At 45.1% G+C, this 16,732-nt stretch overlaps 1 protein-coding gene across 1 annotated transcript; it reads left to right on the forward strand.

The window, feature by feature from the left end:
• The first annotated feature begins 1,818 nt into the window (after positions 1-1,818).
• Positions 1,819-13,118, forward strand: GABARAPL2 (GABA type A receptor associated protein like 2). Its single transcript, XM_001501541.6, has 4 exons — positions 1,819-2,779; positions 3,111-3,166; positions 4,328-4,500; positions 12,538-13,118. The coding sequence occupies exons 1-4, from the start codon at positions 2,746-2,748 to the stop codon at positions 12,626-12,628; spliced, it is 354 nt and encodes a 117-aa protein (XP_001501591.1). The 5' UTR covers positions 1,819-2,745; the 3' UTR covers positions 12,629-13,118.
• The last annotated feature ends 3,614 nt before the right edge of the window (positions 13,119-16,732 follow it).

Below are 16,732 nucleotides of genomic sequence, written 5' to 3' on the forward strand. Positions count from 1 at the left end.
AGAAGCCAATTAGAATGGTGAACTAGAAAAAGACATCGAGAAAGCAGGTAAAGATAGAAGACAGAAACGCATTGCACATCATTGAGCCCATCAGGTGACATGCCTGTAAGTTGGGTGAGTGGTGGATCTTTCCCCTGAGAAGTGTACTAGCTCTTTCCGGTGCAAGGTGGTGTAGACATGACTTGGACTACGACACAATGAGCAGGTCTGTAAGGAGAAGCAGGGATCTTCAGCCCCATTTCTAACTCCTCCACTGATTCACTGACTATCAGATGGTGAACAACCATCTTCACTCTTCAGTGTTTAATTCTACTTGCAAAAAAGGTATTTTCATTTTTTCCACTCACTCTCTAGCTGATCTCATCCAGTTCAATAGCTTAAGTATTTCTCTCCTGAATTTAAAACTCATGGATTCATTAACCTACTCTACATCTTCACAAGAGACACACACTTGGGTGTGTCTCTTGAGCATCTCCTACTTAATATATCCAAAACCAAACCCTTGATTCTCACCCTCCTAAGCTAGCTCCACTCTATTTTAGTAAATGGCAATTCCATCTCTCCAAAAACCTTGACTTGACTTGTCCCTCACCCCTCATATCCAATCTATCAGCAGATTTTGTTGGCCTTCCTTTCAAAATATATCTAGAATACAACTGTTTCCCACTGCTTCCACGGACACCATCTTAGTTTAAGCCAACATTATCTTCCACCTGGATTATCATAATAGGCTCTTAACTGTTTCCCTTGCTTCCATCCTCAACCCCTTATAGTCTACTGCCTACACAAAAGCTAGCCTGATCACTTAAAAACCAAAGTTATATCATGTCACACCTCTGTTTAAAACTCTCCCGACTTCTCATCTCATTCTAAATAAAATCCAAAGTTCTTCAGATGAAATTCAAAGCTCAACACAGTTTTGTTCTAGATCTCTTTGATCTCATCTCCTAACACATTCCTCCTTGTTTACTCACCTCCAGCCACAAGGGGAGCCTTCTTGTTCCTAGAATATGCCAACCACTTTATCTAATTAGCATTCTATCCCACCATCACCCTCTAGTCTCCAGCCCTGCTTTATTTTCCTAAACAGCACCTATCACTACCTGACATATTTATTTTCTGCCTTGTTCCACTAGAATGCAAGTCCATGACAGCAGAGGTGTTGTCTGTTCTGTTCACTGCTTTTCCCCAACACCTAGAACGGTGCTCTTATAAGCAACAGCAATAACTTCTAGGTATAAAATTCAAAGGATTTTTCACTTCATTAAAAACAAGCAAGCAGGGGCCGGCCCCGTGGCCAAGTGGTTGGGTTCGTGTGCTCTGCCTTGGCGGCCCAGGGCTTCGCCAGTTCGGATCTGGGTGTGGACATGGCACCGCTCATAAAGCCATGCTGAGGTGGCATCCCACATGCCACAACTAGAAGGACTCACAACTAAAAATACACAACTATGTACCAGGGGGCTTTGGGGAGAAAAAGGAAAAACAAAATCTTTAAAAACAAACAAACAAACAAGCAAATAAAAACCTATTTTGGTTGCTCAGATACACAATCTTAAAACAACAAAAATACTTTTAGAATGAAGCGAGATTCCACAGCATCCATCAGGAATTTCAACTGCAGGAAATGATGAATGACAATGTTCAAACATACAGGTCTTTCAGCTGCATCAGAATTACAAGCACGTGGCAAGGATCACGTGCCCAATTAAGTAAATATTCTTGTTACATATTTACCAGCTCATAAACAGATGGTGACCCAGAGCAGACCGCCCTGATGACTCTGCTAGGAATAAAGGAATGACATCACTGGAGAACCTCACAGCATATGCTCAGGCAGGTGACACACACACACAGTCTGGGCTGGGATTGCTGAACCCTCCGCTGACTGCCAAAGAAGCCCGTCTCATGACCAGCTCTCGGGAATTCTCCGAGCCTGATAGTCACCTCTAACTCCTCAGCCAGTTAAGCTTAAGGGGTCTCTTTGTGATCAGTGTGATGTAACACTCCTCAAATGCATATTTGTGATACTTTTTCTTAAATGTTTATTCAAACATTTATTTATGGGTAAAGGGAGGAAATGGGTTTTGTTTAAATTCAATTTTTAGGTCCGAGGCAACCTATTATGGCTGTCCCCAATACTGAACCCCGGGTTGTCATCAGTACCTCCCCACACAGTCCCCCAAAACTAATCACCCCCCACCCCCGTACTGAGCCCACAACCTGTTACCACACGAAACAATACTCTCCAAAGCGTCAACGCCCTAAACAGACTCCCCCTGCTATCACCAACCACCAGAAACCCCTCTTCTGTTATTCATACCGCCAAAAGCCCCCTCTTGTCATCAACGCCCCAGACTTCCCTCATGAACAGCCCTCTATAAAAGTCCAATCCGCAGCCAGACCCTCAAACTCCCCATTACCAACGTCCACTGAGTCCCCAAGTTCCCGAATGTCCCCTCCCCAGTGCCCAACATAGCTCACAGATGCCCACGTCGCCAACGTCACCACCCCCACTACCCGGACGGCCCCTCGCCGCGACCCCTTGCGTGCGGCCCCGCCCCTTGGCGCAGCGTAGGGGCAAGTGGAGCCGGAAGCCCCGCCCCCGGCCGGTTGCTAGGCTCCGGGGGCCGGAAGTCCCGCCTGTCGTGTAGTCGCCGCCGCCGCCGCCGCTGTCGTTGTTGTTGTAGTTGGTGCTCTGAGCTCCGCGGCTCCGAGAGCCGGCTGCGTCCCTTCCCCGCCGCCGCCATGAAGTGGATGTTCAAGGAGGACCACTCGCTGGGTAAGCGCTTGGCCCCTGGCGGGGCCGTGGGCACTGGGGCGGCGGTGAGCCCCCTCCCCCACTCAGGCCGCCCTGGGCTGGGCCCGGCAGGGTGGATGCCGCGCGCTCTGGGCTCGGGTGGCCGAGGTCCCAGCCCCCGAGGCAGCTGCCCACGGACCTCGTGCCGCCATCCGCAGGCTCTGCCAGGAGCCAGGGGACCGAGGACCGAGGCCGCCAGGACTTCCGAACCGGAGCCCGTGGCGTGCGCAGGTCGCGGGGGGAGGAGGTCCGGGGCCTCGGGAACCAGCCCGCGGGCAGGCGCGACCGTCAGCCCCGTGTGTTTCTCCCACAGAACACAGATGCGTGGAATCTGCGAAGATCCGGGCGAAATATCCTGACCGGGTTCCGGTGAGTGGACTCCCCGCCCCCTCACCTCGCTGTCACCCCTATCGTCTAGGACTCGTTATAGGGCCCCAAGCCATTCAACAGTTGACAGTTAGAGTTTCCGTCCCAGTTATAGTAGCAGACGGGCCAGACAGGGTTAGGGGCCGTCCGGGGGCCAGGGCGTGAGGGGTTCGAGCTGGTGCTCTTCGGGGTGCCTCAGTGCTGAATCTCCCGATCTAGGCCACCGAGTTGTCTGCAGCCTCTGGGCTCCCTCGCCAATTACGTAAGGAACGATGTTCTAGGACAGGGCAACAGGTCACCGCCACTTTTGGGAACGGTGGTGGAGGGAGACTGTCACTTTGGCCTTAGAAGTGGTACTTTAGTCTCAGGACATTCATCTTTAACTTTGAGCCTCCATCTTTACCTGATTTCTAGCTCCCTTTCCTCACTCTGACCCTGTTATCCTTTCCTGGTCAAAAAAAATCTGAAAAACGGCTGAAAACCCCTTCTTCCGTGGTTTCCCTTTAATTAATAATAAATATGATCCTGTATTTCTACTGTGATAGGGGAGATAGTTTCTGTAATCCTTATTGATTTTTAAACAACATGCAGGCCTGGTATTGTAGCTTATTGCTTGTGAACAATTCCTTTGGGGAGGGGGCAGGAGGGACACATTCGAAACCTAGTTCAGAGAGAAGCAACAGGCCAAATGAAGAGCTTGGTTCTTGGCTGGCAGGGATTGCCAGTCATTCCCATTAGTCCATCCATTTTCATTTCCTGTGTTCCTTGGGATCTTAATTCCTCTGTAGTGTGAATGCAGATCCATTCTGGGGTCCTGGAGTAACAGGCAGTAGATGAGACTCTCGTCAGATATTCTCCGGTCTGCCCCTGACAAAATGTTGAAAAGCTTTCTAGTAAGGGCTGTGTTTCTCTTATGCATGCTGAGATCAGGGATGAGAAATATAATAATTGACCACAGAAAAGCATTTACCGTTTCCCTAGAAGACATTTATATCAGTTCTTAGCCTCCAGAGTGTGTGGTTTATTAAGTCAGGGGCATATTTTCTCATGTTATGCAGTTTCCCACCCACCTCATTGCCCACACACTGTTCATCAGCTCCCCAACAATGCGAGGCCAGAGCTGCACATTAGAAATCCAGTCCTGACCTCTCTTTGCTTTCCCAGGTGATTGTGGAAAAAGTCTCAGGCTCTCAAATTGTTGACATTGACAAACGGAAGTATCTAGTTCCATCTGACATCACTGTGGCTCAGTTCATGTGGATCATCAGGAAAAGGATCCAGCTTCCTTCTGAAAAGGCAATCTTCCTGTTTGTGGATAAGACAGTCCCACAGTCCAGGTGAGAGATGTTCACTGGTATTGGCTATCTGCTTGGCTGCTTACAGAACTCAAAGCTTTGGAGGTCTGAAAACTCTTAGAGGTCCTCACTGGAAATCTGGATTTTGTGCTCCCTGACATCAGGAGCTCAAGGAAAATAAGAAAAGGTTACGATATGTGGGAGTGTACTTTGGGTTAAGAAAATTGAACAACGTCTGGATTTAAAAAAAAAAATGAAATCCAGCCTCAGACCCCTGAAGAATCCTTTAAAAGAGTTGAGGACTTATTTAGGCTTAAGCCATCAGTCAAACTAAAGGCTGAAATGAAGTTTTCTCCAAATGATTCATATAATAAGACCTGTCATCCTCCACCAGGAGCTTCTGGGCCGTGCTGTAGCTCAGCTTCAGTTAATCACCTTGTCTGCTTGCTCTCCTAACTCACTGAGCTCTGTGCCTCCGCGAGGGTCTGTAGCTGCCCGATCCTCATGTATGCTAAAATGGCTGCTGTCCAGCAAAGGCTCCGAGGTCCCTTTACAGACTTACATCTCCCTTGGCACCACCTGCTCTGACTGGCAGAGTAACTGCCCTTTGCTCCAGCTGTTGTCCTGCCTGGAAGCAATCTTTGGGATAACTTGGGGCCTGAATCTAGGCAGAAGCGTTACAATTCTCTTCTTCTGTAGAGGTGACAGCCCAGCTTTAGTCCCCTGTGAAAAGAGGAAAATGGACTGGCTCAGTCTAAATCCCTGGTCAGTCCTTTGCTGTTACTGATTGAGGACTTCTAGACCCTGAGCCAGATGCTGACCCCTCTCCCCTGAGTGTGCGTTCTTGACTGCATCTCATCTTGGTGACCAAAACTAAGTTTCATTTGTTACCCCCCAAAGGTAGTACTTCTAAAAGCTAAGGCTTTCAGAAGCCCTGGGAACTAGCCCAATGTCACCAAAATATATTCCTTTTGAAAATGCTTAAAAGCTCCAACGAGGCCTAAGCCAAATTTCAGTCCTTTTCCTGCAATAGGAGGAAAACTCTGGCTATATTTGTGGTCTGGTTTTCTGTCTCCCACCGTCCACCACCTCCATTGCCTAGTGTTTAGCAGAGAAGCAGGATAGGGGAGAGATGGAAGGTTCCTCCCTAAGGCCAATGTCTTGCCTGAGGAGACAGGCCAGGCCCTGCCTGCTGGGTGCCGTTGGTCTGCCACAGCTATATCTCAGGAAGCTGCGGTGTTGTCAGAGGTGATCCCGTCACCCGGTTGGGCTCTTCCACCTTTCCTTCCCAGGCAGTGTGGTACTGGGTGCAGTCTTCACTGGGGGCGGAAGCCCTGGGCCTCTGTGGTCACTTGTGACTTCCCTTATGGTGGTATGGGAGGTAAATCTTCACTCATACCACCTGCAACTTATGCAGAGCCTTCGTGACCGTGTGTTTCCTGCTTCCTGGAGGTGACTTCGTAGTGAGAGGAAGTAGATGACTAGGACCTATGGCATTGAGTTTATTTTCCTCGATTCTGATCCTCTGATGCTTCTTGCAGGAAAGGAGTCAGGCTTCTGAAGACATTAAAATTACTCTGATGGCTCCACATTAATCTAGCAATTAAAATGGCTGCAGATTTTAGGAACTGCCCCCTCCCTCCGTTATCCCTGAGATATAAATAGAATTGGAAATGAAAAGTGATTCTCAGGGCAGCAGAAGCTGCATCAGGGCCATTTTCTTTCCAAGTCCCATTTGCCTTTCCAACCTGGTAAGAATCTGCTCTAAAGCAGATTACACCAGTGACCCGAGTCAGGATTTTAGAGTCACTAACTAGGGCCCCTCTGCTCAGGCTCTCCGTGCCTTTGGCCCCAGTTAATGACTTCCTGCCCCACAGTTAATGCAGCACTTCTTTGTTTGGGGTTTGATTCTTGAAAACAAATTTGTTTATAAACAAAAGAGGCATGTGACATCATGAGGTTTTATGCAAATACTAATCACCTGAGAGCACAAACAGAATTGCTACAGGGTCTCCTTCCTGAAGCTGGTGTGTGACTCAGCTTCACCATCTCCTCCTCAAGGCAGTTTAGCAGTCTCTTCCTCAGCTTTTTCCAGCCTCCTCAGGGAATCGCAGGGCTGCCCTTAACCTTCAGCCAGTGCTTGCAGCCTTCAGAAGGTGGCTGGGGAAATCACTTGAGAACGGATGAATCCAGGCCTGTAGGAGCCCTCCCCTATCCCTAACAGGAATTGTTTATGCTTGAGGCTGAGCAGAAGTAACTTCATTTATTCCTGCCTTGGAACAGAACTTTGGGAAGTGTTCTGGAACACAGGTGATCACCATGTAAAATGTCGTGATTATTGTTTAGAGTACTTGGTATTAAATATTGATTCTAGAAATAGAGACAGGCAAGTCCCTAAGTGTTTTACTTCCTAAATTCCGAGTTCTGTTTTGTTAAACAGGGAGAGAATCTCAACTGCCTTTTCTTATTTAGCATTGGAAAGCTGAATTCTCTGCCCAGGTTTCTGCATCTAGAATCAGGCCAAAACAAAAGAACTATGCCTTGGTGCAGGCAGGACTTGAGAGGGAACGTCACTGTACAGGTTTCCCAGTCACGGCTTTAGAGGGGAACCCAGACCTGGCAATGGTGTCTACCTTGTGGTCTTTGTTTAGAACACAGACAAGACTCTTGTTAATCCCCCCTTTAAAATAGAAATAGGAGTATATTATTAAATGAACTGTCTCTAAGATGTTATAATTTGGGAATGTTACCTTGGGAAACCTGTACTGTTTAAGATTCTGGTGTTATGGTGTTGCTTCTGGATCTTAAAGAGGTACAAGGTGAAGGGAAGTTATGATGTCTTATAGTCCATTCAAACCTTATTTAGAAATGTGCTTAAATTAAGCACTCTTGATCATTTCTGGGTAAACACTTCAAGAACAGGGTTTATTTCAGCAGTAGAATAGAGTATTTATATTAGAGAACAATCTGATACAAGGAAGAGGCAGTAGTTAATTTTTATTTTTTAGAATCTTGAGGAGCCTTCAGGGCCATATTAACCTTCACTTCGAGGCCAGTGCCTTTACTGGACCTACAGCAGTGGCCATTGTCCTCCCACCTCACTCCACCTCCCCTGCTGGAAAAGAGAGAAATCCAGGTCCAGTGGAAGCACCCAAAGCAGATGGGAGGCCAGGTGTGCCCATCAGTCCAGCCAGTTCATGAGCCAGGCTGGATCCCACAGCCTCCACCACCTGTCCTTGTTTGGGGGCCAAGAGGAGGTTCTGTAGGGATTGGGCATCCACACGGTTCTAGGTCAGCCTCCCTCAATTCATAGGCTGTTCAGTAGCTTAAAACTACTATTTGTCGTCAGTAGCATGGCTGTTCCTGGATGTGGATCCTTCTGAAACTTGCCTTTATTATTGGTTAGTTGGTCTGGATACATGTGACCTTGAACGGAGGGGTGGGGGACAGAGTTTTAGGGGGCAGTTTAGGTTCATTTCACTCAGTACACCAGCTGCACTCCACCTTAGATTGGTTCCATGGCCAGAATCTAACATTGGCTTTTCCCATTTCTTTCCTTGTCAGACTCAGAGCTTAGAAGGTGGCAATACCCTGGTACCCCTGGTACTTGGATGAGTGCATGTAATACTTGGTGCCACAATGGTGTGCATTAGTAACAGGGACTGGAGGTCCTCTCTGGGTGTCTCCTGCAGCCAGTAACTTAGGCAGGAAGCCTTGGAGTTACAGTGCTGCCTGCGAGTTGTCAGTCCATCCAGCAGCCCGTGCAGCTTAGCCTGACAGACCCAGCAGAGCTGCCTCTGTGCATTAGGATCCTCAGGCATTGCAGCGGTGGCCTGCCTAGCGCTGTGTGGCTCAGGCATCTGTGAATTCTGAGAGGGAAGCTCATCTTCTCAGAGGCTTATGGAATTTGTTCTAAACTGACATACTAGCTTTCTGCTGGAGACTGCCTGCTGACTAGGGTCACGTTTTCTCTCTGCACTTCCACTTGACCATTCTTTTTTTTTTTTGGAGGAAGATTAGCCCTGAGCTAACTACTGCCAGTCCTCCTCTTTTTGCTGAGGAAGCCTTGCCCTGAGCTAATATCCGTGTCCATCTTCCTCTACTTTATATGTGGGATGCCTACCACAGCATGGTGTGCCAAGCGGTGCCATGTCGGCACCTGCGACTGAACTGGTGAACCGCAGGCTGCCGAGAAGTGGAACGTGCACACTTAACCGCTGTGCCACCGGCCGGCCCCTTGACCATTCTTTTAATGGGACCAAAAAAAAATTTCTTTTTAAACTGTATTTGTGGCTCAGCTCTTTTTGGCTCTAGGGCAAGTAGTTGTAACTCTGTATGAGTGCAGCCTGATCTCACAAGTGCTGTAGATGTGCCAGTTTTCTTTCGTGGCACCCAGGAAAGCCTCGAAATCAGGCATTCCATCACAGGCTGCTGAATGGAGCTTGTAGTCCCAGAGTTGAGCCTTATCAGTTTTCAAGTTCCTGCCCAAGCGGTAGCCTGAGTATAAGGACACAGTGCTGCTGCCAACTAAATAGTTTCCACGCGAGGCTGTGTGACAGAAAAGGAGAACAGTGAGAGGACTCTTAAAGTTATGAGGCACAGCCATCCAGTCGTCACATTACAGGATGTGAATGAGAGAGTGCTAAGACCTGGCTCCTTGACGTGTGATGCAGAGGCTGGCAGCAGTGGCCGCAGCTGGGAGCTTGTTAGAAATGTAGACTCTCAGGCCCCACCCTGACCCCCTGAATCCAAACAGGCGCTCGAACAGGCTGTCCAGGTGAGTCGGTATGCACATTTGTGTATGTGAGAAGCCCTGTTCTAAGGGAGATTGCTGAAGAAGGTACAAGGACGCTGACATCAGCTCATTAGAACAGACCTAGCAGTGTATTCACTTGGAGGTAGCACAGCTTGGTGTTAAGAATGTCTCCAGCTTTGTGACCTGGGGTGAATTATTTAACCACCTGTGCCTCACTTTTATTATCTATGAACTATGGATATGATAGTACCTGCCTCATAAGATTGTTGTGAGGATAAAGAGTTAATATATGTAATGCAGTTAGAATAGTGCTTGCCATGTGTTTGCTATTAGAATTAGAACTTTTCCTTTATAGCTGCTAGGGCACTGTTTAAACAAATTTATATAACCCAAGTTTTACTTAAAAGACAATGGAGGGGCCGGCCCTGTGGCTGAGTGGTTAAGTTTGTGTGCTCCGCTTTGGCGGTCTGGGGTTTGCCAGTTTGGATCCCAGGTGTGGACCTACACACCACTCCTCAAGCCATGCTGTGGTGGCATCCCACATAGAAGAACTAGAATGACTTACAACTAGGATATACAACTATCTAGTGGGGCTTTAGGTCGGGGGTGGGGGGGCGGGAGGAAGATTGGCAACAGATGTTCGCCCAGGGCCAATCTTCCTCACCAAAAAAAACCCACAAAAAACAAACCGTTAAAAAAAAAAGAGTGGAGTCAAAAGACAGAAAGGTACGTGATTATGGCCCCTGGCCCCACCTCTAAGTCTCAGAGCCTGCCTCGGACAGTAGTGGTTCCACTGGTTTTTGTTCACTATAGACGGCATACGAGAGTCTCAAGTGGGCCACTCATGTTTATAAAACTCAAATATTTCTAATTCAGAGTGGAATTTAGAGTCATTGTACTAGGGCTTCTAACTTGCTAGGAAAAGAGCAGAACTTAATCTGTCAGGTGGAACCAAATGTGACATAGGCACCAAGGGGTGGCTGCCTTTGAATTGCACACAATGTCTGCTACTTCTGCGTCTAAATCCTTTGGTAATGGTAGTGGGGAGATGGTAGGACAGGTCTCATCAAGGTCACCCTGCATACTTGGACCAAGAGGGGCAGAGAGAGTTGTGGCAATAGCTGAAGCTGTTTTCCGCTTAGCCTCATTCTGAGGAATTGCAGAGAAGAGCAGGTTCCTCCAGGCATTCCCAGCCACCAGGGTAAAAGTCTTTTTGAGAGACTCGGCTGCTTGTTCAAGCCCTTTGCTCCCTGCTGGCTTCTCACTCCACCTCCTGGCTTGTGAGTCACTCTACTTCCCCATCACATGGCTCTTAAAAATAAGCATCTCCAAAAAAAAAAAACCGAAGCATCTTTCTTCCTCTGGCAGAGGAACTATTTCTCAACCTGGGTGCACCTGGAGTCATCTTGGGCATTTTAAAACATACTGGTGCCTGGGTCCTACCTCCAGAAATTCTGATGGTAGGGTGGGGCTTGGGCGGGGAGATGTTTGTAAAGCTTCTCAGTGTTTCTCAAGTGCAGCTGAGGTTGAGACTCAACACTCCAGGTGTTCTCATGAGGAGGGGTTCTTCCCCCTACCCACTGCCCCCCAAATGCTCACATGTTCCAGGGCAGTGCTGTCAATAGAAAGGGCATGTGAGCCACGTATGTAATTTTAGGTTTTCTAGCAGGTGCATTAAAAAAGAGGTGAAATTAATTTAATAATATATTTTATTTATCCAGTACATCAAATGTCATCATTTCAACATGTAATCAAAATTAAGATATTTTCCATCCTTTTTTATCATACTAAGTCTGAAATCTTGTGTGTGTTTTACACTTACAGCACATCCCAATTCAGACAAGCCACACTTTCAGTGCTGAATGTAGCTAGTGGCTACTGTATTGGGCAGCAAAAATACAGGACATTTCTGGACACTGCTGTTCCAGGGAGTCCTTATTTTACAAATTCCAGGTTAAGAGATCCTCACAGGGAGCACTGTTGTATTGTACCAGATGCTGATGACAGGCCATTTTGTATTCATACTCATCCACCCCCACGTTGTTACTCAAATAATTCTCATCTACCCACACAGCCAACCCGGCTAAGCTTGCAAATGGGGCAAGAAGAATAGGAAAGGAAAAAATTCTCCCTTTATAAATGTGCCCTGTATCGCTGTTTACATGGACGTCCCACTGAGTCTGCCAGGAGCAAAGCAGCAGTGTGGGGCAATCGTTGCTTCACCAGCTTGAGGCCCTGGACCCTCTTTATGTATCCCACCAGCCCTTGTTTTACTGAATCCTGCATTTAATTATCTCTTGTGACCTCTCCAGGCTAGTGACCTCTGATGTCTCGAGCAAGCTCTCAGACCGCTGCTTTACTGCTGGTTCTGGTTGACCCCACCATGCATGACTGACATTTAGCACGTCTGCACCTCTTGCTCATCTCAAATAGTCCAGTCACGTGGCCAGAGCTTGCCTCAGGTTCCAGGTGTTACTAGTCTTGCTCTGGAGCCAGTACAGCTCAGTTTCATGGCAGAGAACTAGATTAGGTCTCCTCTCCTGAGTCTGTTTTATGGCTTAGGGAAAGCCAGCTTTCCCACCCACACATGTTTAGTTTGAGCAGTATCTATTTCTGGAGGGTTCTTAGGAGGGTTGGGCAGGGCTTCCTTGGCTCCCAGATACAGTGTGAGAGCTTTTTGCATTATGTGTGAGGAAAATCATTTCTCTGTGATGACGCTGATGCAGATCTGCGGGGCACAGGTTTTTTGGCGGGGAAGCTTCCACAAGAATGAACCACTGTACTTTATCATGTTAGGCACAAATTATCCATCTTCACATAAACCAGCCTGAAGGGAAGAGAGTCCCATGTACTCTTCCTTTCCGTGGTCCTCCACCCACACTGGGTTTGGCCTCTTAGGCTCTTAATTTTGCCCAGTTTTTTTCCCTTCCCTTGGCATTCTGAACGTACTAACCAGTACTAAGAAGCCAAGCCCACTCAAGGAGCTAGTGTTGGCCTCTGAAGGATTTATTTGGTGTGAGGGTGAGTCGGATGGCCTTGCCTTGGGACAGGAGGATGGAGACTTGATTCCAGTCTTATTTACTGATTCCCAGAGCCCTAATTTATCTTAATGTTTTGTGGCTCCATCTCCCTTCTTTAAAACAGGATTGTAGGCACACAGCAGGTACTGAGATCTGAATTACTTTTACCACCTACCACCAAAAGTGTGGTAGAGAGTAGCTAGTTTAAGTAGTCAAGTTCCTTATCCTCAAGCCATCTTTCAACACCTAGACTCAGTAACCAAACCCAATTCTCAATGTTGTGTTTTGTTTTTCTTTTTCAAGCCTAACTATGGGACAGCTTTACGAGAAGGAAAAAGATGAAGATGGATTCTTGTATGTGGCCTACAGTGGAGAGAACACTTTTGGCTTCTGAGGGCCAGTGCTGGGCTGGGCGCCGTTCCTGCCCTGTGTCTGTCGATAGCCGGCCGTCTTCACATAGACCTACCGGTGCATTTGTAGCTGGATTCATTTCTTAATATATTGGAAGGTTCTGTTTCCTTAGACTAGTAAATTATCATACAGACTTTTATTTTGAGTTTTTCTTTTTGTGCACTGTCCTCATGGCTATACTCTCCAGGGAACTTGTTCCTCTGGGAATCATATTTAATGAAGATATTTCCATATTGAAGTGAGGGAGGTGGGTATTAAAGTGAAAGGGAGGGAGATGACGCATTTATTCTGGATTATGTTTGAAGTGTTAGATGGCTAAGTATTAAAAGCATCCAAATTAAATCCTTAGCAATCAGAACACTTGCTTCACTAGATTTTGCTAACTGCCAATCATGTTGGAGTGAGCTAATCTGTTCTTCTTTCTGAAACTATTAAGGTAAATAATTAACAATAAAACTTCCTCTTATAAAGGCCTTGAAGTGTGACCATGTCCTTTATTCACCTTCTTTTAGATGGGTCAGAGAAGTAGCTCCTATGTCTGCTAGGCCAGGATGAGGGCTTGTGGGGGCCATGACAGCACAGCATAGGACAGGAACAGTGGCCTGTGTCATAAGGAGGGAAATCTTTTGTTTTGAATGGTTAATATATTTACGTGGTTCAGATATCACATATCATAGTTCATTTATCAATACATTGAGAAGTCCTGCTCCTACCACTGCTTTCTGACTACCCTAACCCTCCACCTATGGGAATCTACTTTTACTGGCTTCTTTCTTTCAGTATTTATTTTTGAAAGTACAATTAAGTATGAATATGTGTCCTTATTTTCTCCTTTTTCTTATACAAAGAAAACACTTTATATATATATATAGGTATATTGCTTTTTTTTCATGTAACAGGATATCCTGGTGATCTTTCCATATTACTTCATAGAGAGCTTTTTCATTCACTTTTACAGCCAAATAGTATTGCACTATGTGGATATATCATTACTTATCTAGTCCCCTATTAATGGCATTTGGGTTGTTTGCAGTCTTTTACTATTACATGACAGTGTTGGAATGATAACTACATACAGACATCCTTTATATTTCCCTGCATTCTTTAAGGTTTTGCTCTCCTATCCCTTCTTCCTAAAAATCAATATTAGATTTTTTCAGGCCTACGAGTTTCATGATTTCTCACAAATTAGTACAGATGTGTAGGCTTGCCACAACACAAATGCATTTAAGAGGAAATGCTTACTTTCCTAAATCTTTCTGAGATGGACTGTGTTGGAGGCTAGAGCCCCACATAGATCATGAGAATGAAGAAACCAGGTATCACCCAGTGATCCAAGAACATGTAGTTAAAATGACTGTCTTAAACTTCCTGTTGGGGAAGAAACAAAGGTCTTTAGCTTTATCTTTACCAAATTATGTAAGCAACCCGTCGAAGCTCTCTACTGATGTCAGCTTCCCAACTAGGATCAGAAGAAACATTCTTGTCATAAGCATCTTGTTGGTCTTTCCCAAACCTGACCCAAGAAAATCTGTACTCCCATTTGCTGCTAGATTCAAACTAGAAGTAGGTAGAAACTGACCTCTGAGTGAGCAAGGTAAAGAGGAGGAAGAAGCTCTGTGTTACCAAGGAAACTTGTTTGCAGTGACATAGACCCAACTGAAACTAGCTTAAGTTAAAAAAGCTATTTATTATTTTAACTATTAAATAGGGATGGTTCGCTAGCTTCAGGCATAGCACAAACAAGAGATGAAATGATAACATCAAAACTCTTTCCATCTCTTGGTTTTGTTTTCCTCTGTGTTGACTTCATTCTCAGGCAGATTCCTCCCATGTGACAGCAAAGATGTCCCCATCAGCTTAGCAACTCCAGTGGAAGGAAGAGCGTTTCTTCTGAGGACAATGTTAAAAGTCCCTGGGAGGACTCTGGCCTCGCTTGACTTACCAAAGAGCCCCAACCTGAGGCAGGGACTGGTGGGAATGAATGGTAAAACCCTCCTTATCCAGAGAAACAGAATGGGATTATACAGAAATGGAGGAGGGCTAGCTTCGCAAAGGCATTTGTTTCTGTGTCACAACCACAAACCCACAAATGAAACTGAGAAGAAATACAGAGAAGAAAAAAATCAAGAGGCAAGTGTCACTGAAGCCACCTATGTTTTTCTTTCTTTTAAAAGTAATTTATAGTTGAGCACTCACCGGATACCACAGTAGCTAGGTACATCATCACTTAATCTTCAAAAAGCCCTGATAAGATGGGTAGCGTCATTCTCACAGCCACACTACTACCGGGTGTCAGAAGTGAGACATCAAACTTGAGATTTCAGAGGAAAGACGTGGTTGGCAACGTGAAATCATTTCAAGATGTTTGTTTTTTCTTTTTACAATGTGCCTCACACTGTGCTGGACACTGAGGCACAAATATGAATAAAACATTACCCCATCCTGTAGGCGCTTACGGTCTGGTGGTAAACCAACACGTAGACAAATAATTACAGAGCAGTGTTGTAAGTGCTTTATTAGAAAGTATTATTGGAACTGAGGAGGGAACAGCTATTACCAAAAAATAAAAGATTGAAGAAAGCAGCGTTATTTGTAATATCAACCAATAAAAATGGATTTGTCAATCTTGCCTTTAAAATGCAGCATCTGAAAGAAGGTTTTAAAAGTTAAAGTAGCATCTAGTCTCCCCCAACTCTAGTCCTTAAAAGACACTAGCAAGATTTGACAGATGAATTTTATCAAACTACATAAGGGACCCTTAACCCTTTCTTAAGTTTTCAGAGATTAGAAAGAGGAAATAATCACAAATTCATTTTGAGACTTATAAAATCTCAATGCGAAAACTTTATAAGAGAGAAAAATTATAGATCTCATTTATCAACATAGGAAAACTCTAAATAACATATTAGGAAATAAGCAGTGTACTAAAAGAATCATGACCAGGTAGAGCTTAGCCCAAGAAGGTGTTACATAGCTTATCATGTCTATTAATAAAAAATACCAAATTAACAGAGGAGAAAAACTATAGGATCATCTCACAGATGAGGAAAAAGCACCTGAAACAACTCAGAACCAATTCATAATTTTTAAAAAGCCTCTTAGCAAACTAAGAGTAGAAAGGCACTTCTTTAACTTGATAAAGGGAATTCATAAATCTACAGCGAATATGTACATTATTATATAAAGCTATGGGAAATACGGCAGTGTGGTACTGACATTAGGATAGATACATTCACTAATGGAACAGAACCCAGAAATAAATCTGTATATAAAACATATGTCAGAGATAACATGACAAATCAGTAGGGAAATGGTGACCCAGTCAACAAATGTAAATGGTACTATGACAATTGATTACTTAGATGGTAAAATTTTAGAGGCATTCCCATTAAAAACAGTAACTAAAAACGGAAGTCTGAAGGTTGAACTTTATGGTATGTGAATTATATCTCAATAAAGCTGTTAAAAAAAAGTCTGCTGTCACAGCTTTTACTCAACATTGTTCTGGCGTAAAACCAATACAATAAGAGAGGAACAATAAATGAGAGGCTTAAGAGTCAGAAAGGAAGACTAAACTGTACTTGTATGCAGACAGTGATAGTCTACATAGAAAAATCCAAGAGAATCTATATAAAGATTAGGATAAGAAAGTTCAGCATGGTTGCTGGATACCAGATCAGTTACAAATATCGATGATGTTTCTACATACCAGATGTAACCAATTAGGGAATGTAATAGGAAAAAAGATCTCATTCTCAATAGGAGCACATAGGAATAAATTTAAGATATGATGAATCTTCCTCAGCAAAAAAAAAATAAATAAAAATAAAAAAATAAAAAGACATGCAAGACCTTCATGGAGAAAATGACAAAACATTATTGAAGGACATAAAAGAAGACCTAAATAAAAAGAGAGAGATAGGGGCTGGCGCCGTGGCATAGTGGTTACGTTCAGCACTCTCCACTTTAGTGGCCCGGGTTTGCAGGTTTGGATCCTGGGTGCAGACTTAGACCACTTGTTGGCTGTGCTGTGGCAGTGACCCACATACGAAATAGAGGAAGACTGGCACAGATGTTAGCTCAG

Source organism: Equus caballus, chromosome 3 (assembly GCF_041296265.1).
Source record: "Equus caballus isolate H_3958 breed thoroughbred chromosome 3, TB-T2T, whole genome shotgun sequence".
Classification (NCBI taxonomy): domain Eukaryota; kingdom Metazoa; phylum Chordata; class Mammalia; order Perissodactyla; family Equidae; genus Equus; species Equus caballus.

Coding starts and splice junctions, on each gene's coding strand:
- GABARAPL2 (XM_001501541.6), top strand. CDS start 2,746: ATGAAGTGGATGTTCAAGGAGGACCACTCGCTGG. Junction 2,780..3,110: donor CAAGGAGGACCACTCGCTGG/GTAAGCGCTTGG, acceptor TTTCTCCCACAG/AACACAGATGCGTGGAATCT. Junction 4,501..12,537: donor AAGACAGTCCCACAGTCCAG/GTGAGAGATGTT, acceptor TTCTTTTTCAAG/CCTAACTATGGGACAGCTTT.